Raw genomic sequence first — 27,414 nt, 5'->3', positions numbered from 1 at the left:
TTTTTGGACTGGAAGTTCTCTTGGTGGGGGTACTTCCTCATACAGACAATGGGAAGCGTATATCACATCACCGACATCGGTTGGTTCTGAAAACCGGATGGTGGCGGACAATGAGAGAACAAAGACCGCGGCCGGTCCACTAAAGAGAGCAACCATATCGGAGCAAAGAATCTTGCTGTAGAAAATGCTCGCGGTTTGCATGAAACTCCGCAGAACCCCATAGTTCATGCAGCAACTCGGTAGTCATTGGCGTACTACTGCGATAGTAGCATGCATCGGCAATATGGTTTGCGCCTTAGCCAGCCCATGTGCTTTGTAGATCCTCGCCTCTCGTCCACCTTCCCACGCGTGATGGGGTGATAGTGCCATCGCGCGAGCTTACTGCTGGATTCCCAAGCCGTCATTCGCGATGATCGCCGGTGGTTGCTGTGGTGGTGGGGTGGAAGATCTACAGTATACGGAAGAAGCGGTCTGGCGGAGTTTGCTGGATCTGCCGAAAGAATAGTGTCGACTGAGATCAAACTCGCACGCATTGACTCTATCTCTCGATAGTTCGTGAGCGAAGGATGGTACTACTGGCTTATCGACTATGTTGATGCTCAACGAAAGTGTTGTGAGGTTGATGTCTTGGGCGTCGCACAAGCTTATTACCAAGAATGCAAGGTATTACCTGCCCTTACCTGCTTGAGACGCTTGGCCTAGCATAGTCAGTCATGTGCTTGTTGCATGTATGCACATCACGGGCATTAAAGGCAATTCGCGGTTTATCATCAGCCACTGGACTCGTTGTCACACCAGCCACCAACTCGTTGATTCCATGCCAAAAGCAGCCAGTCATCTTCTTGGATTGTATTCTTGTCGCTTTCTGTAGGCTTGATGTTCACTCGCAGTCGTATCAATGTCGATTTCGTGGAGAGATCTTTTCGGTCAAGACCGGCAAATCATTCAGACTCGGGTCTAATCGTACGAGCATCAGCTGTCCGGATTTTGTCCTTCAATGTCGCATGAGGGACACTTAACCATATTTATCAAGACGCTGGCGTCATGATGGCCATCACTGATAACAAACAAGACGCTATGCACTACTGCAGCACGGCATAGCCCCTCGTGCGGGGTTGATAAGTGACTTCTGCTCTTGATATGTCGCGAAGACATCTGAACATGTCAGCCTCCTACTTCAGGACTAGTCAGCGAGACAACGCAACTGTCCGCACATATCTCGCTTTTTCAATCTCTGCTAATCATGATCTGTTTTTACCTCAAGAAGCAGGTGCCTGAGAATCACTTGTTCAACAATGGGAATTATCTATGCCAGCTTGGCACCTCTCAACAGCTAGAATGTGCTGCATACTTGTGTCTGCTATCAGAGATACGGTTCCAGGATGAAAGATGGTGTAGAATGTTGAGCTATGCGTGTTATCAGTATTGGTCTGATACGACCGTACGGTTGAGGATGACAGACTACTATGAATGGTAACGAGATTAGCCCTCAAATCATGACAATTGAGATCCTGCAGTACATTCAGAGCACCGGCGCCTCTAAGGATGGGAGACCTTGCACTCGATTAAAAGAAGTCCATCGTCAATACGACTAAAGATGGCAGCCATTTACCCTCCCGTCAAGGCGATGCAGCGTTGGAGTACCTCTAGACTGGAGACGTGACCACATTCTCCGAGGTAGAAGAGAAACAGCTTGTTTCGAAAACCGATCGCATGATCGTGCCTCTGGTTTGGGCGATCTACTTCCTACAGTACCAAGATAAGATCCTAAGTCAGCATACCCATGGAATGTCATCGCTGTATCTAACTGAATAGCCCGTCAACTATGCATCAGTGATGTGTCTACTTGATGACACCGGGATGCGCACTGATCAGTTCTCCAATCTGGCGCTGGCATTCTACGTCTCAATTTTTTTGGAACTTCCTACAGGCTACCTGATGCAGCGTCTCGCGACTGCAAAGTACCTAGGGCTGAACGGTAAGTAACGACGTATGGGGAGTGTGAACGGTGCTGACAAGTCCAGTCACTCTTTTGAAGGGACTCTTGACTAACTACTTCAAACTTTGTCGCGAGAAATTTCGCCGGGCTTGTTGTCCTTCGAGTTCTGCTAGGATGCTTCGAGACCGCTGTCGTGCCTGCGCAAGACCCCCATCAACTCGAGAACTCACCAGACTGGCCATGCTAGTTTGATTTTGACCACGTCCATGTGGTATCGACGCGATGGTAGGGACCCATCCACTACGCTGCCTAGATCTGCTAACCCAGGCCAGAACAACCAAAGCGTATAGGTCTGTGGTACCTAGGAACCGGTACAGCAACCATTGTCGGCGCGCTCGTCGCGTACGGTCTGCTCTTCTACACAGCCGATAAGTTCTACTCATGGCAGATAATGTTCCTCATCTTTGGGCTGGTGACTATCGCCGTCGGGGTCACCGTGATTGCCATTTTCCTGGACAACTCCATGACCTCTCGACTCAATCACGAGGAGAATATCATCGTCATCGAGCGCCTCCGCGCGAACCGTATCGGCATCGAGAACAAGCAGTTCAAATGGGCCCAGTCCGTCGAGGTTTTCAGCGACCGGCAGGCGTACCTGATCGCCATCATTGTCGCGGCGAGCAACATCAGCAACGCCGCGATCAGCAGCTTCTCGGCGCTGATTATCAAGAACCTCGGGTTCACCACCCGTGGTCAGCGTGGTCAGCATCCTAGCGGGCACCCACCTGGCGGCCCGCTTCGACCAGCGCTGTCTCTGCGTCATTGGGATCCTGAGCTGTGGCCCCCGCGGAGGCTGTCTGATGGCCTTCGCACCGAGCGACAACAAGGGTGCCAAACTTGCGGGCAATTCCCTGAAGAACTGCGTCGGGTCCGCTCTTCCGTTGATGTACTCCATCGCCGGGGCCAACGTGGCCGGACACACGAAGAAGGTAACGATGAACGCCATCGTACTCATGTCGTTCTGCCTGGGAAATATCCTGGGCCCACTGTCGTTCCGCACGCAGGACGAGCCGCAGTACATGCCGGCCAAGGTCGCGATTGTGGCTACCGTCTCGGTGGCGATCCTGTTCACTGTGCTTCTCAAATGCTACTACATGTATGAGAACCGGCGGCGAGAGCGTAACGGGCTGGGTGCACAGCACCAGGAAAATTCCGAGTTTCTGAATCTTACAGATAGGGAGAATCTTGATTTCAGAGTAATTCGATTGTTTGCCTGATACCGGGCGAGTGGATTGTCGCTAACGTTCAGCAGTACAAGCATCAATCTAGTCGAAATGCTGGAGGTCAATGAAATGTTCTAGTATATCACATTAGGCGATAAGAAAATCTATCAGATCTATCAGATCTATGCAATGCAATCATCCCAACGCCCGAGCCAATTACCCGCTATATACAATAAACAACACAGAAAAGCGCTCCAATTCTTGAATTTCAAGAGGACTGCTTAAGCAGCAACCTTGACGACATCGGAAGCCTTGAACTCCTCGCTGTAGTCATAGTCGATGTAACCCTTGGGATCCTTGGGAAGGTAGAAGACATCGCGCTCATAAGGCTTGAGGGGGATACCGCGCTGGACCTTGAAGGGCAGCTCAGGGTTCGCGGTCCAGGGGCGACCAATGCCGACGATGACATCGTAGTCCTTGTAGTCGACATCAACGGCCGTCTTGGCAGAGTCGGCCGTGAAGCCACCGGCAGTGATGATGGGGCCGGCATGGCCATAGGCCTTGACAAAGAAGTCGAGGCTATCCTCGTTACCGCACTCGCCCTCAGTGTTACCCTGGATGCGCGGCTCGACGACATGGACATAGGCGAGCTTGAACTCCGCGGTCTTCTCCGCGAGGTAGCGGAACTGGGGCAGGGGGTCCTTCATGCGCATGCCCTGGAAGGTGCTGAAGGGCGAGTAGCGGATCGCGGTGCGGTCAGCGCCGACAGCGTCGACAACGGCCTTGATCGTCTCGAGGGCGAAGCGGGCGCGGTTCTCAACGCTACCGCCCCAGGCATCGGTGCGCTGGTTGGAGTTATCCTGGATGAACTGGTCGATCAGGTAGCCGTTGGCGCCGTGGATCTCGACGCCGTCGAAGCCGGCCGCGATGGCGTTGCGCGCCGCCTGCGCGTAGTCGCCGATGAAGCCCTGGATCTCCGTCTCGCTCAGCGCCCGCGGCACCGGCCCGTCCGCCGCCGCGGGGATCGCGCTCGCCGACACCAGGTCAAACCCGCCCTCTTCCTTCAGGACGGAAGGGTCCGCCACCCGCCCCAGCCCCCACAGCTGCATGTAGATGTACGACTTCTTCGCGTGCACCGCGTCCGTCACCTTGCGCCATTGCGCAATCTGCGCCTCGTTCCAGATCCCCGGCACGTTACGGTACCCTCCTGCCCGCGGAGACACCAGCGTCGCTTCCGTGATCAGCAGCGTGCCCGGCACCGCTGCCCGCTGCGCGTAGTGCTCCGTCACGATGTCCAAAGGCACGTGGGCGTCGTCCACGCGGAAGCGTGTCATCGGTGCCATCGCCAGTCGGTGGGACAGGTTCATCTTGCCCACGTTGAGGGGGGTGAAGAGTTTCGTGGTGGTGGACATTGTGGTGTGTGGTGTGGCGTGTTTGTGGTGTATGTGAAGTGTGGTTGTCGAGGAGAAGGACGAGAACGGTGGAGGTTGTATACTGCGCTTCAGCAACAGTAGCAATTAAAGAGTATATTAAAGCAAGTAATCTTGTCTGAGTGAATGAGATCAGAGGACGAAGACACACTCCCCCTTATATACACCACCTCATTCAAAGGATGTGGACTCTTCCATGGTAACCAGAGACGTAGGTGGGGAGAGTCCCACATGTTGATTTCCAAGCAATATGGGTCCTCTTTCCCCCTTTGACCTTGATGTTGCCCGTCTCGGGGTAGAACCTTCTATTAAAACGCATTCTGCCGAGTCGGGCGCGATTAGTAAACCGGATTTATTCTGTTGCATTAGCCATCGCTCTTTTGTGTAATGTTGTTGTTGAGATATGTGTGAAGTAAAAGTAGACGGTTCCTTGCATCCTGCCAGGAATACTCTGTAAGTAGCTTAGCCCTTTAATTGCCGTCTTACATGTCCCCCTGCAGGTTTGCAACGGTTCACGGGAAGGGGGAATAAGCATTGGCCACCTCGGCCCTAACCACGCCATACCAAGACCACCCATAGTAAAATAACGTGGGTGGCGGAGAAGCTGCAGAAAGTTTCTGTGTGGGACTTCGGTTTGGGAATCTATTTTCCGGCTGACAAATGCGGACTTGGTTCGAATGCTTTCTATGAATCAAATCTTTGGGGGGAATTCTCGGGTTGCCGGGCTCAGCTTTAGCAACGGTGGTCCGAGATTGGGAGAAGAGTACGGAGTAGGTTTTGCCACTAGGCTGGTTTGCGCTTAGTGCAGCTCTCGGTAGAAATCCAGCTGCGGAAAGCGGAGATGCGGCTCAGCTCGTATTCTGCACTCTGCTATGGAGTAGACTAGTACTATGTACTGTACCACTGGGCATATCGAGACCGGACTCCAGGAGTAATAATATTGCAATTCTAGTGAAAGTTAAGGTATCCAATAGCTAGTTATGATAGTACATGGTCGTTGTTAGGTATCCATTCATCATCAAATAATCCAACGATCCCTTCCGAAATAACCCCTTAACTCCGGTCGCAGTGTTCATGTGATTGGGTATTGGATCAATAGAAAGAGCAAAACGAGCGACGATAGTGTAAAGATGCACCATTCGCATCGTAGATGGTAACACAATGAAAGAAGTCGACGCCAATGGGTGGCATCCCCAAACGAAATGTTGGGAAAGGTATGGTAAACCGAAAATACTCAACTCTCCAACCTCCGTGCCGTAGCTTCAAGCTGCGCGTTGAAGGACCGAAGTTGATGTAAGAGCCCGCCCTGGCCTCCGGGCGCGGCGGAACTGACCGTCTCCGCGACGTTGCGGAGCAGAAACTCCATCCCACCTAAATCAGTAGATGTCTCATCGGGATCAGCCGGGCGGGTCTGACTTCGCTCAAGAGCAAGGTCGAGACTGTGGAGGGAGTTGTTGATCGTGGAGCGGGCCTGCAGGGTACGGTATGTTAGCTTGGATTGCTCCACCATTTGAGTATGCGTTCGAGAGTGTCAGTATCCAGAGACTCACCTTTCTTGCGGATTCATCTTCGGCATGCTTCCTCCGCACGGCGTCCATTTGCAACGCAACGGCCTCTCTCTCCTTCCGTACTTGGTACAGCCGACTTCGATACTCCATCATTTCCCGCTTGGCTTTCCGCATCTTCACCCCAAGCATGAAATTGCCGTCCAGCATCTCACTCAACTCGAGCAGACGGCCTTCTAGCTCGCTGCCATACGCCTCGACCACTTTCTTCTTGCGCGTCCATTCAGCGCGCCGAGCGGCGTTACCCTCGCCGTCAATGCCGTTTGTCAACGTGGTGAGCGTCTTCTCCAGCGTCTCGCGGCAAATCTGGCCCAGTACGTCTGCCACGTTGACTCCGCCTCGGTTGGGAAGTTTGGCCTGTTGTCTATCAGACGGCGGATCCGCTATCTCGCCCTCCTCGTCAGAAGACTCCAGCAGTGTAGGGTCGCCACCTAGAGCAGCGACGTTCGCGAGACGGTGCACCGTAACCGGCACAGTCTCGCCGCGAGGTTGTCTGGGCTTGCGTTTACGAGGCTGTGGCTCTGCGCTGCCCTCGCCTTCCGCTGCGGCGCTGTCTACTTCCCGTGTCGCGTTAACGCCGGCGCTCTCTGCTGAGTGCCTGCCACGACCGCGTTTTCTAGATCGAGGTTCAACGGGCTCTTGTTGAGGCTCTGGTTCTGGTTCTGGTTCTGGTTCTGGCTGTGCACGCTCTGGCTCTATCAATTCAGGTTCGGGCAAAACTTCAGCTGGTTTCTGCTCTGTCAATTGAGCTCCTCTCGCCTTCCGCCCTCTGGGCTTCGGCGCTGCCTTAGCTGGTTCATGCGCTGCCGACTTCGGCTCAGGTTGTACTACCTCCGCCTCAACTGTCCTTTGTTTTCGCCCTCTAGGCTTCGATACTGCTAGTTCTGGCCCTTCCGATTGTGGCTCGGGTTGCGTGACCTCAGGCTCTGCGGTCCGTGCCCTCCGCCCTCTCAGTCTCGGTTCGGGCACGGCTGGCTCTTGCTCTACCGGCTCCGGTTCGGCTGTCTTTGCCCTTCGCCCTCTGTGCCTTGATTCAGACATTGCTGGCTCTGGCACCGTTTGTGCTGGCTCCAGCTCCGGTTCCGTTGCCTTTGCCCTCCGCCCTCTGGGCTTCGGTTTGGGGGCTGTTTCAGCCTCCGCCTCAGCCTCCGCAGGCTCCGCAGGTTCCTCCTGTTCTCGGTCTGAATGTACAGGCTCTGACTCTGTTGGCTTCTGTCTCCGTCTTCTAGGCCTCGGTTGCACCTCTGTAGGTAGGGGCTGGGCCTCCAGAGATTGCGTCTCTTGTTGACTTTGCTTTGGTTCAACTGGCTGTGGCCCAGATGCCTTTGGTCTTCGTCCTCTTGCTTTTGGTTGTGGCTCTGACTTTGCAGGCCCCTGCACCTCCTCCTGTGCCTCCTCGAGAGGAGCCGGCTCTTCCTCCTCTACCACTTCCTTGAGAGATGGCAAAACTTTTCTTCCAGGGCGACCAGCGCGCTTCGGTTTTGATTCCGCCATTTCCAAGTGTTGCGGGCGTTTTTCGCGGGCTCCCTTCTGCCCCGCAACACGCACCTCTCCCTCTTCTGGAGCGTCAAGTTCCATGCCCTGATTTTCTGACTTCTCGTCCGTGATGGGAGCGCCATCTGTCGGTTCAGAGACATCATCGATCCGGGTTCCGACCCTCTTATTCTCCTTAACTTGAGTGGGTGCGCTTTCTGCTGAGCCCGCCCTAGCCACTCGAGGTTCCTTAATCGTGGTGATAGATGGTTGAACAGATGCCGCTCGTTCACCTCGTTGTCGCTTTGTTCGCGAAGAAATAGGGAGTCTCGAAAGCTTCGTCGTAGGTTGAGGTTCGGTGTTTGTTTGGGGGTGAGTCGTATCTTGGGGATCGACAGCCGCTTGTGGCTCAATGGCCTCGGTCGGTTGAGGAACACCTGGTAGTGCAGTGTCGTTTGACGATTCGGCGGAACCCGACACAGCTGTCGTCGGGGGTTCTGTAGTTTCCGGCTGTACATCCATCGATAGATCCATTGGTTCCGCTACCTGATTGGTCGGTGCATCACCCGTCTCAGAACTGGCTGTAGTGGGCGACGACCCTTCATTCTCCTGAGATCCTTGTCTCTTGCGTTTGCCTCTAGCCTTCCTACCCGGCGGTGATGGTGTCCCGTTCGCTTTGCGTGATGCTGTTTTCGACTTCGGGGGCAGCTTCTCCGTAACGATTGACCCTAACGCATTCTCTTGAGGGAACTGCTCAGATACCAGGCCATTGGGTGCTGTATATATTGCCTCCGGCGCGGCTGGCGATGCTGATTTCTCGAGCGAGGGTTCAGGAGCCGGTTCGGGGGCAGGTTCGGGGGCAGATTCGACGACAGATTCGGCTACAATTAGTGATTCTTCAACCGTTTGGGCAGTTTCAATCGTGACGGTTCCATTGGCGAGGGAAGACGAGTCGTTATCACCGTGCGCAGCGACCGAGACCGTGGGCGAGCTCCTAGGATGATCTTGGGATAGGTCAGTATCACAAAGGTCGCGTCAGTACTCATGACCACGCACTAATTTTCCTTATCTTCCGGCTTGGGCCATCTTCCGTTGTATCTTGCGATGGGCTCTTCGACGGAGGTGGTTGAGGTTTGGATTTGTTGCGCGGGCTTTGTCGCGTCCGTTGAGCGGCTCCTTGGTCCTGGGATGTCGAAAGCTCCCCTTCTGATGGTACAGGCGGCAATGCATTCTCCGCAGCTTCGTCTGCTATTACTGGAGTCTCTGTGATTGTTGGCCGTATCGCTGTTGGCGGTTCTGGGAGCGAGACAGAAGGCCCAATAGCAATGCCAGCGTCTTCCGGTCGCGACGCGGAGTCTGAAGGTTCATCCAGCGCAGGAGCTAACCCAAACGAAAAGCCGAAGTTAATATCTTTGGTCTTACGTGATCTGTACAGAAGTATGATTTATTAGCGACTCAAATCCTGGCTCAATGCGACGCGGGGTACTTGGGTGGTGATGCGCGTACGCTGCTCCGCGCTGCCGCATTTGCAGCCGCTCCTCTCGATCTATCGAGTCATTCATTAGCTGAGAACGCGAAGAAAGCTGGCGGGAAAAAGCCATACTGATATTCATTTTAGAGAAGCGGCGTCAGGCCAAGCTCAACGCGCAATTTCAACGCGCGAGGATAGATTGGCGTGAGAAGAGAGTCCGGATTCCTCCTCTGGGGGGCGGAAGTTGGTTTGAGATGATGGGATGGACGGGCGGCAAGACAATCGTTTTCCCCAATGCGGTTTGGTGCCCGGTCGAAGAGGGCAGAGAGTCCTGCCTTTCGGGCATCTCGCGCCATTCTCCGCATCAAACTATACACTGCGAAAAGCGGCGCGCGCCATCATTATTCTCTCGCTGCTCGTCTGCTAATTTCCACGGATTACCCTCAGCGGATACAACAATCTACATCTCACATCATGGGTTGGTTCTGGGGCAGTTCAAATCAAGACGATCCCGTCAAAAAGCTTGACCCGGAGCTGCGGGAATTCCTCGAGCACGAAGCCCCCCAAAAATACGTACCTACGCCTGCGACCCCTGCCTCGAACGAGCCTCCGAAGACGGTAGAGACTAGAGAGACGCCTGTTCAATCGTCGCAGTCGGAAAATGCTATACCTTCGAAACCTGCGGTCCCCAGTGCCTCCCTCTACCCCGATGGCCGCTATGCCCACCTTTGGAAGACCTACAAACCACCCCAAGAACAACAGTCCGATATGAGTACAGCCGAGCGAGTGATTGAAAAGTACAAACAGCGGGGTGATACTGTGCACCGGGCGGCGATGGAGAATTGTGCGTTGGAGCAGGAAGACTGGGCCCAATGCTTCCGGACCGGCAACTGGCAGAAACAATTGAAAGCCCGTGTGACAATGTGCTCAGAAGAGAACTCTAAGTTCTCTCGTTGTTTTACCACTCAGGCTGTATGTACACGGGGCGAGATGTGTCGGCTCCCATCCGCCCCTCTGGATGGTTGAATTCACGAGATGCTAACTGCTGGGCTCTAGAAATTCCTCCAAGCTTTGGGATACGCATCTTCCTTCGAATGGGACGAGGAAAAAGAGGAGCGGATCCAGATGCACGCAGATAAGCTTTATCATGAGATGTTGGACTACGAGAACCGGGTGAAGGAAGCGCAGAAGGCAGGGCTGGAACCTCCCCCTCTCACCTCGCTCTTCAACCCCCAAGCACCACCGCAGCCGAAATCTGCCGCTCCAGCCCAGAACCTGGAGATCCCTGGTGGGGAGGCTATCCCTACTGCACTTAAGCCATCCAGGCCATTAGAGAAGCTCACCCCCCATGAGCGAGAGCTGGAGATCCGGGCGCACAACGCACAGATGGAGCAACAGAAACTCTACGTGCAGGAGGCAACGCCTTTCATGAAGACACAGGAAGAAGCCCGTTCCAAGCGACGAGAGAAGGCTACCAGTTGGTTGGGTGAGACGATCGGTCGCTGGGTCACCTGAAGCATTCTGGAGTATGAGAAGTTTTGTCTTTTTGTTCTCATGTATATTATGATTATCCAACCTTACCAGCCTACCTTTGCTGTGGGAGTTTGTGGGAGTATCAGCGAGAATTTTACTGTTGAACTGTACGGTAGACATTTTCGTTCCTCAGGTTTAAGTAGACAATAGCCTTGTAGATCAGAGTTGGTGATGAAACACCAAGTTGAGCGATCTGCATCAATTCTTGTTGGACGATCTTGAAAAGAAGCGGTGACAAATTTCCGTTGACAGCCCTATTCTTCTTTCTCGAGTCGCTCACTGTCTGCTTTACTTACTCCCCATGTAGACACGGTCAGTGAGAGAGCGCTTGGCTGAACAACTGGGTAATTCTCGCGACGCATTAGTATGCCCGATACTGCCTAGAGCTGCAGATAGTCAAGCCATCTCAGCAGGTCTAGACTTCCCATCGCCCCTGGATACGAGATAGAGGATCATCAACAACAATAGTAGCTACCCTTACCTTTACTGGAACATAGCGTACAACACCCTAAAGGATGAACCATTGCCCCAACCACTGCCTCAAACAATCGTGGTACTGAGGAATCACCCGGCGCTTTTCCGAGAAACGAACCTACTCTTGTTGTCGAGGGGGTTTTCCAAGCAAAGTTGACACACATCGAACGGAAAGTAGATATATAGCCAGGGTGAAGCAGGCGTGAATGCGTCAATGCATCAATGCATGAATGTGAAAATGAAGTTACGCGCGATCGACCGAGCAGCCGAACGCGAAGCTGACGGACGCGGGGATTGTCATTCGCCGGGCGCGACACGAGGAAGAGAAAAAGGATGGGATGGACGACATCACCACCTCACGGACAACTACTTCCGCTTCGCTCCCTCCACTGTCGGTCTTCTGCCTTCTTCTTGGTCAAATCGGGATTATTACCTGTGTTAGAACTAGATTCCTTCGTCTTTTCTCTTTCAACTTCCTTGCCCATCCGACCTCCTGCTGCCTCTTTCTTCTCTTCTCCCCTCCTCCAAACCTTCCCTCCCTCTTCCACCCCCTTCTTTTTGGAGACTGCATAACTTGAATCCCTCCGAGAGGCTCCTGATCGTCCGGCACTGCTGCAAGAACTTACCGGCAGCTTGTTTGCGTTGAACTTCCTCGCCTGCAACCCTCCCTCCGCATCTCTTTCACGCCCTAACAAATCAACCTATTACTACTTCAATCCCACCCCTCTCCCTCCCCCCACACCTCTTATACTAATTGATTCGATAATTTTGCACAACATCTACGCAATATATTGTCGCCTTCAATACCCCCCAATTTCTCAACGGGTGCCCCCAATTGAGCATCCGTGCTCATCATGAAGGCCACCCCGTTGCTCATCTCGTGGCACGATGACAATGCTCCTATCTACTCGGTGCATTTCGACCCCAATGGCAAGGGTCGTCTAGCCACTGCTGGAAAGTGCGTTCCTCTGAACTTCCCGGTGCCGATCTACTTTCCGCCGTCCAATTTGCTGATGCTCGTCTCTCTTCCTTAGTGACAATAACGTCCGAGTACGATCCCTCCCCTCTCCACCCGCCTTCAACTCAACCTCCCTCATGACTCGCTTTTGGCGCTCTGTGCACCCTGTCTGACAATATAACACAACCATAGCTATGGAAGGTGGAATCAACCGGCGAAGAGCGAAAGGTGTCCTACCTAAGCACGCTGGTCAAACACACCCAAGCCGTCAATGTCGTCCGTTTCAGTCCCAAAGGTAGGCAGCAACGCTCGATCCGCCCTGTCTCTGGTTGCTTCCTGTTCTGACCGTGTCCCCTCGAACCTCATTCAGGCGAGATGCTGGCATCTGCTGGGGATGACGGCAATGTCTTACTCTGGGTGCCGTCCGAATTACAAACACAACCGGGCTTAGGTGAAGACCGCTCGGACGATAAGGAAACATGGCGAGTGAAGCATATGTGCCGTTCCTCCGGGGCGGAGATCTATGATCTCGCGTGGTCGCCTGATGGGGTCTTCATCATCACAGGCAGTATGGACAATATCGCTCGGATTTACAACGCTCAAACGGGTGAGTTTGGTTGTCTGGTGTGCTTGGGAATGCGCTACTAATAATGCCTCTGACAGGCCAAATGGTGCGCCAGATTGCCGAGCATTCACATTATGTCCAGGGGGTTGCTTGGGATCCGCTGAATGAATTCGTCGCGACGCAGTCATCAGACCGCTCCGTTCACATCTACAGCTTGAAAACCAAGGATGGACAATTTACTCTTACTTCCCATGGGAAGTTCCTCAAGATGGATCTACCTGCGAAACGCATCTCCTCCAGCAGCCCTGCGCCGCCCGATCTATCCATTCGCTCTCAACCTGCACCGACCAGCTCAGCCGCCATCGCTTCTCCTGCTCCGTCAACTCCAGGTACTCCCATGACCTCCAATCTGCCCATGGACCCTCCCCCAGTGTCGCACAGTCGCCGGTCATCGTTTGGATCCTCGCCATCCATCCGTCGCTCGGCGTCTCCGGCGCCATCGCTGCCTTTACCAGCGGTCAAGCCGCTAGAGGTACCGTCGCCGGGTTTGTTGGGAGGACTCGGAGTCAAGAATGCCAACATCTATGCAAACGAGACTTTTACTTCATTCTTCCGGAGGTTGACCTTCGCTCCCGATGGAAGCTTGCTCTTCACACCGGCCGGCCAATACAAGACGTCGCATGTATCGGCTACGGACTCAACCAAGACGACGGATGAAATCATCAATACTGTTTACATCTATACCCGTGCGGGTTTCAACAAGCCGCCCATCTCTCATCTTCCCGGGCATAAGAAACCATCCGTTGCTGTCAAGTGTTCCCCGGTGTTTTATACCCTGCGACAGACTCCCCAGCCTCCCCGTCATATCACATTAGACACTTCGTCCATTGAAGAGTCATTCTCTTCGCTCCCTGATCCAGTAGTGAGTTCCGCCAAGGATGGCGCTTTGATGGAACCTCCATCGTCAACGCTTGCCGCCAATGATCTGGTGAAGAACAACATGGGATCAAAGCCGGCAGAGCGAGACAGTCCCTCCGCAGGCCAGAGCCCTGCCCCCGTGTTCACACTACCCTATCGGATTGTGTATGCGGTAGCCACTCAGGATGGGGTCTTGGTATATGACACTCAGCAACAGACGCCGATCTGCGTCATTAGCAATCTGCACTTTGCTACTTTCACCGATCTAACATGGTGAGTTATGTTTTCACGCTACGATCGCTCCTGTATCTAAATCTTGTGGTCTAACATCGAACAGGTCGAATGATGGCTTGACCTTGATGATGAGTTCGTCGGACGGGTTCTGTTCTACCCTTGCATTTTCACCGGGCGAGCTAGGCCAACCATACACTGCGCCGGCATCAGCGTCTCATCAGAACGCGGCCGCCGTGCTATCGGCCAACAATACTCCTCTTCCCACACCGACCACTGCAAAACCTAGTCCGCTTCCTCAGGCTAATGTGAGCCAAGTTCCCCCTGCAAGCCCTGCGCGGTCCAACTCGGTGTCATCAGTCACGACGCAATCTGGTAGTCAACAAACGCCAGGGACAGTGGTCAACAACCCGACACCCACCCTCGGATCAGTACCGCTGGTGACGGCAACGCCTTCATCCCAGCCTCCGACGCTTCCGCTGACGACCCCGCCACAAACCCCCCTGCCCGTGGCCTCGCAAAGTGGGACAAGCAATGTCAGCGCCACTGTGCTAGGCAAACGGGTCAGTGAGTCGGAGAAGGAGGAAGACAGAGACCCGAGCGCGGCTCCGCCCGTCCAACCACCGAAGAAGCGACGAGTCGCGCCGACGCTCATATCTGCGGGCACCGAGCATACCTCAGCCAAAAAAGAGTCACATAGCACTACGGATGTTGGGGGTTAATTATGCCATCTGACAAATATTTGATTCTCAATGTTTTCTTTTCCCTCCGTGTCTAAAGTGTAACGCTTCTTCTCCGATTCTTCCCGTCCGCTTTACCACAAAACACCGCCACCCTTCCACGCGAGTCTCGGAGCGCTCCTTACTCGCTACGACATATTATCTATCTATCTAAGCCCATGCTCATGAATTCACGTGTCATCTCCCCCTTCTCCCATTTGCATATTCCATGAGTTAGCTACTCGATTGTCCTGTGTTTCCTGTGTTCTTACTTCTCATTAGGAAGGACCCCGGTAGAGTTCCAGGGTCAGTCAGTCATTCATCTAGGCAAGGCAAGGCATGCATGCATGATTGTTCCATACCGGCGCATTGTATTTATTGTATTCTTGTTTTTTTTCGTTCTCCCCGCTCTCCCCACCCTTATATTATCTTTCTTCTCCGCATTCCCCCCTCCTACCGGCATTCATCTCGTACCTCCTTTCGCGACGGACCTTTGAATAGCTTGATGTTTCACGTAATGTCATCCATCGATCCATCGGTTCAGATGTATCCACGTTTTCCTCCCAATATTTTTCCTTTCCTAGCTAAGCTAGTAAGCCTTGGATTATCACCCTGCCCTATCTAACCAAGTCCCTCCTCAACCCCTCACTCAGCTCAGCTCCAATTATATACCACCTGACACGGCGCAAGCAGTACACAGGTTGACCAGAATAGGTCACAAAAAGAAAAAAAACATACAACAGAAGGGATTCGCTGGTGGTCACCCACCCAACTACTAACCTCCCGGCGTGTGGCTTAAGTACGGCTGAGCGGACGGGAAGCCCTGTTTTCCACACCCTGTGGTCGTATGTGCTTGATTGACAGCTGTCAAGCAACTTATAACAGCATTTTGAGATGAAGTATCTATCTATCTCTCGAAAAGAGGTTCATTACGAACCCAGAGCAACCGAGCAATTGCTACCAGGCCAGCCGCTGAACATAAATCATCAAACACGGCGGTTGAATCCTGCTACGGAGAAGAGGGCATATGCCATCCCGTCAAATGTAGAAATGCAGGTATCCGTTTGACCTGTCGCGCGTGTGCGTGCGGCCACCGCTGGCAGCGGAGCGCCGCGCCCTGCTTACCTATCCTCATCTTATCACCTCCCACACTCCCCGTTGGTTTGGTTTATTAGTCAGTTAGTCAGTTGGTCATTCGCTGCAAGCCGTTTCGTGCTGTAGGGTTCGTACAGTCGAGTCATGGCATGAACTGCACTGCCCTATCTATCTATCTATGATCTATCTCATGCAGAATGAGCGAGGGAGGGAGGGAGGGAGGGCGCAAGAGTAGTGTGCGCGTGGTCGCCGACTGACCAACACCCGTCCGAGGTACTGTTTCCTCTTTGTCTACTGGGCTTGTTGCATACGGTAGTCGGCTGGATTGCTGGGGGACTTTAACTGCACTGCACTCTCAGTAAGCCTGAGGATGGGAGGCGAAGAAAGGGACTCTCGCGGCGAGGGAGTTTGTCTCATCTATGAGGGATCGGGTACAGGGATACCTACCTATTGGGCCTGGGGAGTGCATTGCGTTGTGATTTGTTGCGTTGCGTCGCGTTTCGTTGGAGGTCTGGTTGGTTGGTTGGTTGGCTGAGTCTGCCGGTAGAGATGGACCCGGGAAGGGAGACCCGGTCTCCTGCTGGGCACTACAGGGTACTGTACACTGATCTCCATGTCGGATGCGTCCGTCATGCTTGTCGCGCATACATACGCCCGCGTCTATCACGACCTGTTCAAAAATCATCTTACGATCACAGTTACAGTGTCGCGTCCGTGTCTTCGGATGAAGTTTCGCATGTCTACGTTGAAAGAAAGCAAGACAGAAGGTGAATGGCATTTTTATGATCAACACAGCTGGTGAAACTACCGAAGTCCTTCGTATATTCGGTTAAGGGATTTAGTTAGTCTAGACATATCATTCGACATCACATTGCAAATCTTCTGGCTTTCATCGTGTCTCCATTCGCCGTGATACGTCACATCCGCGGTAGGGAAAAAAAAAAAAAGAATAAAATAGACAGACGTGATAAAATGTTACCGAGAAGGTAATTATAGTAGTGTCTGAAAATTAAGGTCATATTATATCATGGCACGGCAAGAAGATGCTACAGGGTTTCTCTCGAACCGGGGAATAGAAGAGAGGGAGATAAGGCTGCATGAAAAGGTAAAAAGGTAAGTAGAGAGAAGTAGAAGGACAGGTGTTAGTGAGCCCTCGGGAGAGGTCGGTATCAAACGTGAGGATGTCAGGTCATAATGATTGAGTCACTCCGTTTATGCCATTCAGAGTGGGCGAGTGTTCCACAAGATGCCAGTCCGGAGTCGGAGACATGGGAGGGGTGGCGTATCCGTTTGGATGATGCTTTTCGGAGACGGGAGGAGGTGTTGCCGGAGCGTGCCCGTTAGTCTGCTCGTTCTCTTCATGTCCGTCCTGGACGGGACAAGTGTTGGTGACGAGGTCATCGGACTGTCCATCGAGGTGACCCTCGGGAAGAGAGAAGACCAAAGCATCTACGATGTCAGCAATGCCCAATCCCTCGGGGGTAACGGCTCTTGCTTCTGTGGCGTGAGTACCCACGGTGAGAGTGGTGACGCTGGGGTTTTTCTCGTCAGTTTGAAGGCGGTTCGCCCATCGGAACAGGGCTTCATCGCCGCGAGCTCCGCCTGCCACAAACAAAAAGTCCGGGATCTGATCCAGGTGTTGCAAGACGGCATCGGCCGCTTTGGCTTTCGTCATGTCCAAGGGTTCAACACTCACTGCGCACTCGGTGAGGACCACGCGAATGGCTTCACTGCCTCGAGTGCCATTAATCTGATCGGCAAGGCCAGAAGCCTGGCGGGCGGCCGCCTCGGGGTCAAGTGCATCATGATACCAGAAATTCAGCAGACAGCGACCTTCCTCCATCACACTTCCCTCGACCCGCTCGTGGTAATATTGGATCACCTTGCGGATGCCATTCCGCCAGTCCTTGGCTTTCTCCATGTCTACTAGTGTTTCCCAGTTGGAGTTTCCAATTTGTCGTACAAAACAACCGTTCTCCGCAATGATTCCGACTTTAGTGGATAGTGACTCGAGCTTGGATTCGAGCTGTTCGGGGCTTTTGCTGCTGGTCACGTATACCAAGTTCTTTGGGTCCTCCAGTAACCGCTCAAGCACAGAGACTAGGCTAGCCGGTCCACCGTGGCTGGAAGCGACTGTGCCCTCAACCTCCAAGAAGAACAACCGTGCAGTGGATTCGTCGTACGCGCCTTTTACCGCATCGAGCGAAAGAGGCTTTACCTGGCTGAGTTCACGAGACAGTTGTGCGCTGTGGGCTTTGGTCAGTGCGGACTGGAACGAGTTGAACCAGGCTAGAGCTGTGTGAGGAGTCATCTTTTCGAGCAGGAACTCCCAGTTGCGCTGTTTCTGCTCGGGGGTCATCTCAAGTGCTTTGTCTATCGTGTCGGCAACCTCCTTGTAATCCCATGGATTGACCATGAGTTCGTGACCGCTGAAGATCGAGGCACTGCCAGTAAACTCACTCAAGATGAGGGAGCCATGGCGCTGCGATGTCAAGATTCCATCTTGGCAGTGGATGTAATCGTGACTGCTGAGGTTCATACCTTCCCTCAGACTGGTGACCATAAAGATCTCAGCGACGCTCATGAGAGCCAAGAATTGGGAGTAACTGATATCTTGGCGAAGGAAGACCAGCGGCTGATGAGTCAAACTCGAGTACACTGAGTTGATTCGCATGGCTATCTTCGAAACCTGCGCTTCTAGCTCAGGTAACTCTGAGGCTGAAGCGATTTGAACAAGGACAACCTTATCAAATTAGCATTTGCTCTGCGCGCTCACTAAACGGCATAAACGGCAGGCTGAGCCCAACATACCTTGTCTCTCCACTTGGGGTATTGCTTCAAGAACAATTCATAAGCCATGAGCTTCTGCTTAATACCGCCGGGGGCATCCAGACGGTCTCTGGCGACAATCAAGTGCTTTCCCTTGTATCTGGAACTGATGTTCGCGATCCAATCTTTGACCTCGGTAGACCTGCGGAGCAGATCTAGGGCTTTCGGATCGACGCCAATGGGCATGTTCCGCACGTTGACGAACCTCTTCTCGAGCTGGACACCATCGACGGATACCTCCAGGCCGAGTAGACGGATACATGACTGGAGAAAGTGGTAGCAATATTCCTCCGTCTGAAACCCGATCAGGTCTGCACCCAGTAGACCATGGAGCAGCGCGTCTCTGGCATTGAGGCACCGGAAGATTTCAGAGGATGGGAAGGCAGTGTGCATGAAGAATCCAATCTCCGCATTGGGTAATCTCTCCCGGAGCATGGAAGGAAGAAGAAGAAGGTGATAGTCATGGATCCAAACACTATCCCCTGGGCGCCAGTAGGCAGCGATCTTGTCCGCAAAGGCCTCGTTGACCCTCACGTACTGTTTCCAAGAGTAATCATCATACTCTGTGTGTCGAGGGCTTTCCTGCATTTGGTAGTGGAAGGCAGGCCAAAGGACGGCACGACAGAAATGGGTGTAGTGCCCCTCGAACTCGCTGTCGTTGACGAAGACGGTCAAGGACTCGAACTCATCTTCAAGGGCCTCGGAGATACTGGCACGAGTCTCGTCCTTCAAGGAGTCGGTGGGCATACCCAAGGTCCCCACCCACATCTTGTCAGTCAGCATGCCAGCCTCTTCGGCGGCATTAATGGCATTTCGCAGGCCACCATTGCCTTGCTCAGCAGCTTTGACGACCCAGTCCATTTCAGAGAGCAGTGCTCGCGGACTGCCATGCTCTTCCTCCGAGCTGATGGCATCCAAGGGAGCATCCAGATATGCCGGGTTACCTAGCTCGTCTATTTCAAATCGACTGAGGATAGATGGTTCCGGGTACAGAGAAGCCTTGGAGCGTGGCTGGTTGAACTTCCGGCTCTGGCCCCAGGAGACTGTCCGAGGCTCGCTAGGACCCGGACCATTGGGGTCATCTGCAATGGGGATCTCCCCCGCAGCTCGGGAAATGTATGGCTTGAAGATCCGTTCATCTTCAGTGGTTGCCCCTGGTGTGTAGAGACTGATGCTCTTGGAATGACGCTTCCGATTGGTATCAGCCAGCCGCCCTACAATCTTCCCGTCTCCCTGAGAGGAACTGCTGGACGATTTGCGACGAGCATATCTCAGCTCAGTAGCTTGGAAGTTGATGGTGTAGGGAAGGAAGCTATGCAAGATCAGTATGATGAATGAATTGAGGACGTGATATGGAAGGAGGAAGGTGTATTGACATACAGTGAAGCGACGAAGACCGTCATTGCGACAAGGTGTGTGTCCTGAGACAAGTGGTCTTTCTAGAAATTCTTTGTGACACTAGAATGGACGCCTTGTAAGCGGGAAGAAGGGATCTAGGATGAGTGGGACCAGAAGGCTGAAATACAATGGTGCAATCAAAGAGTCTGTGATAGAGAAAGGAATGGGGAGGTGGTTCGACCGCAATGACTCGGACCAAGGGATGTTTTAAAGACTGGTGATAGATCGGTATGGAATAATAATGACGAGGGCGAGAGGACAATGGATAGGTCTTTAAGTCACACGAGGATGAAAGAGGAGTTGATGACCCTGAAAATCCCGGGTCTTGGTTGTTAGACACCCGAGCCATGCGCAAAAGGAATCAGCAAGTGGTGACGTCCTTGATTGATTGGGCCAGGGCCAGGGCACCTGTCAAAACCCGCGGGGAACGGAGCACATGCAAGACACACCGGCGACAGGAACATTCTGGCCTTTTCGGGTGAAGGAGGGGAGTCAAGAAAGGAGGGGTTTGGGCAGGTTTTTTTTTCTCGGTCTTCCTTTTTTTTTCTTTTCTTTTTTTCTTGTGTGTGGCCTTGGGCACAGGTGAGCTGTGCACGGAGGCATTGAAGGGGGAGGAAAGAAGGTGAGTGGGGGGGGGGGGGGGGGGGGTGTGAAAAAGAAAGAGGGGAAAAAAGGCCCCGGGGAGGGGAACAGGAATATTCTAGGCCAACAATGGCCTTGAGTTTGAGTGATTTATTCTTCTTTTCTCTTTTTGGGCTTGGAGAACATCGATGAACCAGATCACGAGCTCATACCATCAATTGAATATCAGAAGAATATCACCGATGAAGCTAGACCGGGGTAGGGGAGACTAGAGAGGGAAAAAAAACTTGCCTGCAGCACGGTCTGCAGATACTCAGTTCAAGTATAGACACTAGAATCAGATAGACTATCTTAGCTTGGGCTGGAGAGAGCGCAAGAGTCAAGTATAGAAAGGAAAAAGGCCAATAGGAACAATGACGTTGAGGTTCCCGTAGGATCCGCAACTTGATCCACCCGAGGCTTTTGGGCGACGGTTCGAGACAGTTCGACCACCGCGTGCCCGGTTTGTTGGCCCCGTCTTGCAACCCGTTGGCAGCCTCTGGCAACCTCTGGCAACACCACTCATATCCATCTTGCTCGCACATGGATTCGGGGTTGGTCCAGCAAGAAGGACCTGTACGGAAAAAGTAGGAATGGGTCGCAACAAGGGGGAGAAGATGCTGGTAATCGAGGCTTGATCCAGGCAGAAAAGATGGATGGATTGATAAGAAAGAATGAAGAAAGATTGATAGATGGAGGGGCAGATGGAGAAAAAGAAAAAGGCGGACAAGCAAGGTCCATACTCAAATCTAAAGAAGAAGAGGGGCTCGATGAGGCGGTGGTGAAGTAATACCTTCTAACCAACTACTTACAAGTTCTATTCTGCCAGCAATATTAAGTGGAGCTCTTTTTACACCAGGGAAACCAAATTTACCACTTTAATCCTCGTCCATGCCCTGTCCCTGATCTTTGTCTCTGTTCTGCACTCCTGATCTTCTAACTCACCGATACGAAGCCAGAAAGCCCATCACCACCCATTTCACCTCTTCCGCCTCCCCTCCCTCCCCCCCGCCTCGATCTCATTATATTACTCTTCCAATTTCTCCCTCCTATCGCTAGGCCCCAATTGACTCACCTCGTTTTGCTTTTCTTTTTCCATTCCATCCAAGCTCTTTCGAGATTCGATCTGAGAACAAGAAAAGCGGGGCAGACATCTCCTAGCTCTCCTAGCTTTCCTAGCTTCTCTCCAACTCAAGCTCCAGCTCTCTCTCATAATTTCACATTGAGTGTCACTCGTCATGACTAGTGATAATTCTTCACAAGGCGATTCCCGCCTGTTGATCGTTTCCAACCGTATCCCGGTCACCATTCGACGATCTGCCGGGGGCAAATATGAATTTTCCATGTCCTCGGGAGGATTGGTGACGGGATTGAGTGGGCTCTCCAAGGCAACAAAGTTCCAGTGGTATGGCTGGCCGGGACTGGAAGTGCCTGAGGATGAGATCGAATCGGTGACAGCGCGACTGTCCGACGAGTTCAATGCGACTCCAGTGTTCATGGACGACAAATTGGCGGATCGTCACTACAATGGCTTCTCCAGTGAGTCGCTGCCCTAAACGCCCGCGCCGCGCCTTAACCCCCCCTTCCTCCCTTCGCCCCTCGCCCCTCACCCCTCCTCTTTTGCTGCCCCTCTCTTGCCCGCATCTGATATGCGCCTGCATATTTCCCAGCTTCCGCGATAGCCACATGGCACCTAGCAACCGGCCCCGATGTTCATGACTAATGTGATCTGTCAGACTCTATTCTGTGGCCCTTGCTGCACTACCACCCCGGTGAAATTGTGTTCGACGAAGCAGCCTGGGATGCCTATCGTGAGGCGAACCGGCTCTTCGCTCGGACCATCGCGCGTGAGGCTCGCGACGGGGACATGGTTTGGGTCCACGACTACCACCTTATGCTCCTACCGGAATATCTCCGGGAGGAGCTTCAGGAGTTGGGCAAGAAGAATATCCGAATCGGATTCTTCCTGCATACGCCCTTCCCCAGTAGCGAGATTTACCGCATCCTCCCCGTGCGGAGTCAACTCTTGCGCGGCGTGCTGCAGTGTGATTTGATCGGATTCCACACTTATGATTACGCGCGCCACTTCTTGAGCTGTTGCTCGCATATCCTGTAAGTCACCACTCCCTCCCACTCACGAGCCCCGTCTGGCACATGCTGACACGGCAGGGTAGGGGATTGGTCACTACTCCGAGCAGCGTGGAATTCAAGGACAGATCGGTCGCTGTCGGGGCATTCCCCATTGGCATTGATCCCGACAAGTTCACCGAAGGTCTCCAGAGTCCCAAGGTGCAGAACCGGATCGCCAGCCTGGAAAGCAAGTTCGAGGGCACCAAGCTGATGGTCAGCGTTGACCGTCTCGACTATATCAAAGGTATTCCTCAGAAGCTGCATGCTTTGGAGGTCTTCCTCTCCCAGCACCCTGAATGGGTGGGCAAGGTCGTGCTGGTTCAGGTCGCCGTACCGAGTCGACAGGATGTCGAAGAGTATCAGAACCTGCGGGCGGTGGTTAACGAGCTGGTCGGAAGAATCAACGGCAAATTCGGTGAGTCCTTCTCCATCTGCTAGCGATACTCACTCGAATCGACCTTGTCTGGTTAGCGCAATCATACTAACACGCACAAAAAGGAACGGTGGATTACATGCCCATCCACTTCATGCACAAGTCGGTCAGTTTCGACGAACTGATTGCGTTGTACGCTGCCTCGGACGCGTGTGTGGTGTCGTCGACTCGCGACGGAATGAACCTCGTTTCATTCGAGTATGTCGCAACCCAGCAGAAGCGCAAGGGCGTGTTGATTCTCTCCGAATTCGCCGGTGCCGCGCAGAGTCTTAACGGAAGTATCGTCGTCAACCCGTGGAACACGGAGGAGCTTGCCAACGCATACCACGAAGCGGTCTCGATGACCGATGATCTGCGTGCGCAGAAGTTTGAGAAGCTCTACAAGTACATTTCCAAGTACACGAGGTAAGCTTACGTGGCCCCCCTTGCACAGGGACAGACGATCTTCCCGCCTGCCTCCCTTCCTCGCTTCCCCTTGCCTTACCTTCCCGCGCCACGCATGGAAAACAGATGACTGATCGTTGTTACACTGATATAGTGCATTCTGGGGCAAGTCTTTTGTCTCCGAACTATCCAAGTACCCGGTCGGAGCTACGGATGCATCGTGAATGAACTATTGTCAATTGGACTATCCCCCCTGATGATCTTTTTGCTCTTCTTTTATCTCTTTCTTTTCGGTGAATACGGGCATGAACTTTTTTGCTTTCGACCCAGGCGCACAAGTGAGCAGTCAACGATTATGTTTGATAGATTACCAGTAACAGCAGCCCCTCATCATTGCAAAGCACATGACATAGCATTGAATATAGGACAGGAAAGGGAATACCATAATGATTCTGAAACGCCAACATGTGGCAACTCTCTAGGTAACAACAAGTTAACTAGTTACGATGTGGTGATGACACAAGTCAACCCCGGCTTAACCAACAGATCAAGTCCACTGAAGCCAACATGGATTAATCTCCACCCGCAGCGATATCAATCAATTTCTTTGTCGAATTCACCCTGGTTTGATGGTAGGGTCTCATTCAAGCAAATCTTCACTTCTGCAACTACGTCATCCATCCACGTATCCGCCCCTGGTTCAACACTTCTCATCACCACTAATCTAACCACAATCCGCGAAACAAACCCACCCGCCTTCAGCTGACAAAACATTTTACCCCGCAGATATCAGAATCAAGCTCACGCAACAAGCACAATCCAAAAATACCACGCTTTCCCTAAACCGTGAATTAGATGAAGATAAGTTCCACAGACCTTGATACACCTTACTTGTAGACTACCGCCCACAAAAGTCCTCTACAATGGGAGAAATCGGCATAACCCAGTTCTCCGGGATAATATCACCATATCTCTCATACACCCCTGCTAGAATATCAAGCCGTGCTATAGTATAGCCGTAAGCCCATAAAGTACCATGACTTCACGATGACATCCCACCACTAATACGAGTAAATCGATCCACACGCCCACAAGGTCGTACGAGTTGAGTTGCATGGCAGCGGCAAAACACCTCCAGGCTGGTCTAGATCCTTCGCCGTCGAACATGCACCTATACGAGAAATCCATGCTATAGACATACAACAGATTCTACCAACAAGGGCAATATGCCACGACATACTTCCTCACAGAAAGAAAGAGATTGTCTAGAGTATGTAAGAGTGCGCTTGTCGGAGTCTCTATCCTTGCCAGGGATCAGGCAATCGCCTCGAAAAGGCCCTCTCGAGCAGCAACGTACCAGAACAGAAGCAGGCAGTGTCGAGGGATAACGCGATCGCAATCCTCCGGAATAGGTAATTCCGACTTTGTACCCTGGGGTTCAGTCGTCTATCAGATTCCGCGACCCGCCCTCTTCTCACGACCCACGTGCTGAAGAAAAGGGTCTCTCAAGTTCCCCGCCGGCGAATCTGTGGTTACCGGTCATGGATTGTGACCCGTTCTTATCACGTGATCAGTACCGACCTGTAGTTAGTCTATAATGCCTCTAATCTGGCGTCGCACTTTCTCTTTGCTTACCCTCGCACACCTATCATCGAACTCCATTGTCAATGAACAAAGAATTGAAGAGGAATAGACTTGAACAATTGTAACTGATATGTATTACTAGAATAATCATTAATCACGTGTAGCAGCTTCGGGGTAAATGACCTTTCTTTTAAGGGTCATGTCACACGTCGACACTTCGCGAGCGGCCCCGGCTTGATGACCAAAGTTAGATATACGTAATCACGAGTCATGGGAGCCAAGTCCCTGGAGGGAGGAGATCCCTATTCTTCTGTATGGGATATGAGGGGCTAGTCCGTTCTCGACCGGCCATCACTAATATTAGCAACGGAAACAAGATAAGGGGCCGAAGGGAAAAAAACCAAGACTTATATCTAATCGACTGATTGTCGCCTAAGTTTGCTACCATCTATGAATGATTTTTATGGTTCTTGAGCCCAGCGGATCAGGATAAGAGGGAGTGAAGAAACCCCTTGAAAATCCTCTCTATTTTGACTTTGTTTTCTCTCACCTTGATTAGGGGGGGGGGAATATTTGCCGCCTCCTCCTTTCTGTTTCTCTTCGGAAATCGATTTGCAACTCAGGGTCTGGCCACCATGGACCCCTAAATCAATCCAAGTCCTTTTCTTCTATTGAACCATTGGCATTTGGCATGAGAGACAGTTCTAACCTACTCCGTAGGGGGATCTACCCCTTTCCTCCATGGCATGGCAGGGGACCTAGCCAGGGACCACCACCCAAAAGTCAAAAATCTCGAGCCAGAAGCGCGAGGATCTCAGGGTTCCCTTCCCCGTTCCAAATGGATGAAAATATCTCCATTCAAATTGAAGACTTCAAAACCCCCCTCCCCTCTGGGCCAGGCCCGCCAGGGTCTAGGGCACTAGGTGCTTGACATGATTTGTGAGGAGACCAACCGAACGGGTCTAGCGGATGGAGTCCTCAACCTTGAAGGACTTTCCTCTAGCCAGATCTTGTGCCATGCCAAGACGGACGCTTGCGCGTCTCCGCCACCAGCCCGTCCCGTTTAGGAAGGATGCCGTAATCATGTAACACCGAGCGGTTTGAAGTTGCTTCCGAATCGAGTTGGACCAGAGGAAAAGGAAAGGAAAATAGGGAGGCTGAGCCTGGACTTTAGGGGAGTTGGGGAGTTCCTGCACCTCTGTCGGTATGTACGGCTGTCGGCTTGGTCGGGCCGTTCGACCACCAGTTCTGTCTCTGTCTATCTTTTCCGGGGAAAGTGGTTTCGCCATGTTCCCTGGATGTTCCATGTCAATCATGATGGAAGGAAGGTCTTTGCCATCTAGGGTCTTCTCGGGAAAAGGAGGAGGTGGCGAGGGACCGACTATCAATGTTGGGTCGTGTTCATGATCAACCTGTCTGTCTGTGTGGAGATAGCTGGTGCATTATTGCAGGTGCCGCGTAGTGCTTGCCCTGGTTATGGCGCTCTTCTTATCTGTACAGAACTCTACGGCATGGTAGGAAGAGAGATGCTTTCCCAGAGAGGGGTGCCGCACATATGTATACACCTCTTTAGTGACTGACAATCTCTGCGTATCACATGGCATACGTCGACGTCAGAAGATTCGTCGCCTGGTGAACCCGTCGGTAAGCATCAGGTTCTCAACCAGAGCAACAGGCCCCGTTTCGAGTTTGTCTGACTCAAGGGATCTGCGTGGCCTTCGCAATGCATCGTCGGAACTCGGAGTTTAGATACTGGGGTCCTAAAGCAGAGGAACTCGACCTCCGTTCGAATCGATCAAGATCATCATGGCCATCGACCGGCTTAAGTCTATCCCGGCTTGGATCTTGAATGGTCCTTGCAGGAGGCATCTCTGATGATTGACCTGGATCCTTTGACACTAGATATCTTGTCGGAAGCACCTAGCGGAGACTGGCTTGTCGTTCAAAAGCTGGATACTGCCAACCCGGGGAGCCATTTTCTCAAAAAGCCTCAATTCGTTGGCAAATGGTCACCTTGCCTCTTACGTTAGCTTGTCAGATTGTTTTATGCTTCATATCCTATTTGCCCAGAAAGCTTTCATCCCAGCAAAAAGAAGCCCAATCTCTGCCTGTAGGATATCCACTGCTTCGTCAGCAGAGGGTAATAGTTCGAGTAGGTGCAAATTCCGACTCATGGCTATGGGTCCAGTAAACTCGTAAGGCTATGCGGTTAAGGCCGCAATGGAGAATTGCCTAGTCGGGAGGTTGGTGAAGCTCTCGGTTAGGTTCTGATTTCTCCGAGACATCCTCACTGGGAGTCTCAACATCCCCAGAAGAAGAGCATATGACGAGAACAAAAGAAGTAAAAAACAAATTGTTTGTTGACCCAAAGTGTGCCTACCAACGGAGTGGAACTTGCGTGCGGTGTGCACGGTCACTAGCATGACAGAGTGACCGATGGT

General features: G+C 52.5%; 7 protein-coding genes across 7 annotated transcripts; 4 read left to right on the top strand and 3 right to left on the bottom strand.

Moving 5' to 3' along the window:
• Window positions 1–1,466: 1,466 nt before the first annotated feature.
• On the top strand, window positions 1,467–3,280 carry BO97DRAFT_454201 (putative MFS transporter; the record flags this gene model as incomplete). Its single annotated transcript, XM_025699100.1, has 7 exons — window positions 1,467–1,574; window positions 1,651–1,771; window positions 1,835–1,982; window positions 2,075–2,132; window positions 2,173–2,224; window positions 2,305–2,590; window positions 2,697–3,280. 7 exons carry the CDS (start codon window positions 1,467–1,469, stop codon window positions 3,214–3,216), a joined length of 1,293 nt encoding a protein of 430 aa, XP_025550481.1. The 3' UTR covers window positions 3,217–3,280.
• Window positions 3,281–3,443: 163 nt separating this feature from the next.
• BO97DRAFT_415214 (alkene reductase) lies at window positions 3,444–4,574 on the bottom strand (the record flags this gene model as incomplete). Its single annotated transcript, XM_025696380.1, has 1 exon — window positions 3,444–4,574. The coding sequence occupies one exon, from the start codon at window positions 4,572–4,574 to the stop codon at window positions 3,444–3,446; it is 1,131 nt and encodes a 376-aa protein (XP_025550480.1).
• Window positions 4,575–5,566: 992 nt separating this feature from the next.
• On the bottom strand, window positions 5,567–9,243 carry BO97DRAFT_443969 (uncharacterized protein; the record flags this gene model as incomplete). Its single annotated transcript, XM_025698417.1, has 5 exons — window positions 5,567–6,063; window positions 6,143–8,634; window positions 8,687–9,057; window positions 9,137–9,176; window positions 9,234–9,243. The coding sequence occupies 5 exons, from the start codon at window positions 9,241–9,243 to the stop codon at window positions 5,827–5,829; spliced, it is 3,150 nt and encodes a 1,049-aa protein (XP_025550479.1). The 3' UTR covers window positions 5,567–5,826.
• A 239-nt stretch (window positions 9,244–9,482) lies between these two features.
• Window positions 9,483–10,690, top strand: BO97DRAFT_370757 (uncharacterized protein). Its single transcript, XM_025692787.1, has 2 exons — window positions 9,483–10,073; window positions 10,158–10,690. Exons 1-2 carry the CDS (start codon window positions 9,576–9,578, stop codon window positions 10,614–10,616), a joined length of 957 nt encoding a protein of 318 aa, XP_025550478.1. The 5' UTR covers window positions 9,483–9,575; the 3' UTR covers window positions 10,617–10,690.
• Window positions 10,691–11,494: 804 nt separating this feature from the next.
• BO97DRAFT_370754 (putative chromatin assembly factor 1 subunit B) lies at window positions 11,495–14,864 on the top strand. Its single transcript, XM_025692786.1, has 6 exons — window positions 11,495–12,066; window positions 12,143–12,158; window positions 12,259–12,361; window positions 12,437–12,673; window positions 12,730–13,822; window positions 13,887–14,864. The coding sequence occupies exons 1-6, from the start codon at window positions 11,963–11,965 to the stop codon at window positions 14,500–14,502; spliced, it is 2,169 nt and encodes a 722-aa protein (XP_025550477.1). The 5' UTR covers window positions 11,495–11,962; the 3' UTR covers window positions 14,503–14,864.
• Window positions 14,865–16,421: 1,557 nt separating this feature from the next.
• Window positions 16,422–20,099, bottom strand: BO97DRAFT_392347 (trehalose-6-phosphate synthase). Its single transcript, XM_025693863.1, has 3 exons — window positions 19,804–20,099; window positions 18,406–19,735; window positions 16,422–18,337 (listed from the first exon to the last, which is right to left on the bottom strand). The coding sequence occupies exons 1-3, from the start codon at window positions 19,824–19,826 to the stop codon at window positions 16,784–16,786; spliced, it is 2,907 nt and encodes a 968-aa protein (XP_025550476.1). The 5' UTR covers window positions 19,827–20,099; the 3' UTR covers window positions 16,422–16,783.
• Window positions 20,100–21,224: 1,125 nt separating this feature from the next.
• BO97DRAFT_471069 (glycosyltransferase family 20 protein) lies at window positions 21,225–23,829 on the top strand. Its single transcript, XM_025700012.1, has 5 exons — window positions 21,225–21,981; window positions 22,179–22,554; window positions 22,617–22,987; window positions 23,071–23,410; window positions 23,544–23,829. Exons 1-5 carry the CDS (start codon window positions 21,681–21,683, stop codon window positions 23,611–23,613), a joined length of 1,458 nt encoding a protein of 485 aa, XP_025550475.1. The 5' UTR covers window positions 21,225–21,680; the 3' UTR covers window positions 23,614–23,829.
• The last annotated feature ends 3,585 nt before the right edge of the window (window positions 23,830–27,414 follow it).

This window comes from Aspergillus homomorphus (assembly GCF_003184865.1).
Source record: "Aspergillus homomorphus CBS 101889 unplaced genomic scaffold BO97scaffold_23, whole genome shotgun sequence".
NCBI classification, from domain to species: Eukaryota; Fungi; Ascomycota; class Eurotiomycetes; order Eurotiales; family Aspergillaceae; genus Aspergillus; species Aspergillus homomorphus.
This window is presented reverse-complemented; position numbering and strand designations above follow the sequence as displayed.

What these genes read in the sequence shown, in the direction of transcription:
- BO97DRAFT_471069 (XM_025700012.1), top strand. Translation starts at nt 21,681, where the DNA reads ATGACTAGTGATAATTCTTCACAAGGCGATTCCCGCCTGTTGATCGTT. An exon ending in AGCTGTTGCTCGCATATCCT is followed by an intron (nt 22,555 to 22,616) that starts GTAAGTCACCAC and finishes ACGGCAGGGTAG; the next exon opens with GGGATTGGTCACTACTCCGA. An exon ending in TACATTTCCAAGTACACGAG is followed by an intron (nt 23,411 to 23,543) that starts GTAAGCTTACGT and finishes ACACTGATATAG; the next exon opens with TGCATTCTGGGGCAAGTCTT.
- BO97DRAFT_370757 (XM_025692787.1), top strand. Translation starts at nt 9,576, where the DNA reads ATGGGTTGGTTCTGGGGCAGTTCAAATCAAGACGATCCCGTCAAAAAG. An exon ending in GTTGTTTTACCACTCAGGCT is followed by an intron (nt 10,074 to 10,157) that starts GTATGTACACGG and finishes GCTGGGCTCTAG; the next exon opens with AAATTCCTCCAAGCTTTGGG.
- BO97DRAFT_392347 (XM_025693863.1), bottom strand. Translation starts at nt 19,826, where the DNA reads ATGACGGTCTTCGTCGCTTCACT. An exon ending in ACGGTCTTCGTCGCTTCACT is followed by an intron (nt 19,736 to 19,803) that starts GTATGTCAATAC and finishes GATCTTGCATAG; the next exon opens with CTTCCTTCCCTACACCATCA. An exon ending in ACCCCAAGTGGAGAGACAAG is followed by an intron (nt 18,338 to 18,405) that starts GTATGTTGGGCT and finishes TAATTTGATAAG; the next exon opens with GTTGTCCTTGTTCAAATCGC.
- BO97DRAFT_370754 (XM_025692786.1), top strand. Translation starts at nt 11,963, where the DNA reads ATGAAGGCCACCCCGTTGCTCATCTCGTGGCACGATGACAATGCTCCT. An exon ending in GATTTACAACGCTCAAACGG is followed by an intron (nt 12,674 to 12,729) that starts GTGAGTTTGGTT and finishes TGCCTCTGACAG; the next exon opens with GCCAAATGGTGCGCCAGATT. An exon ending in ACTTTCACCGATCTAACATG is followed by an intron (nt 13,823 to 13,886) that starts GTGAGTTATGTT and finishes AACATCGAACAG; the next exon opens with GTCGAATGATGGCTTGACCT.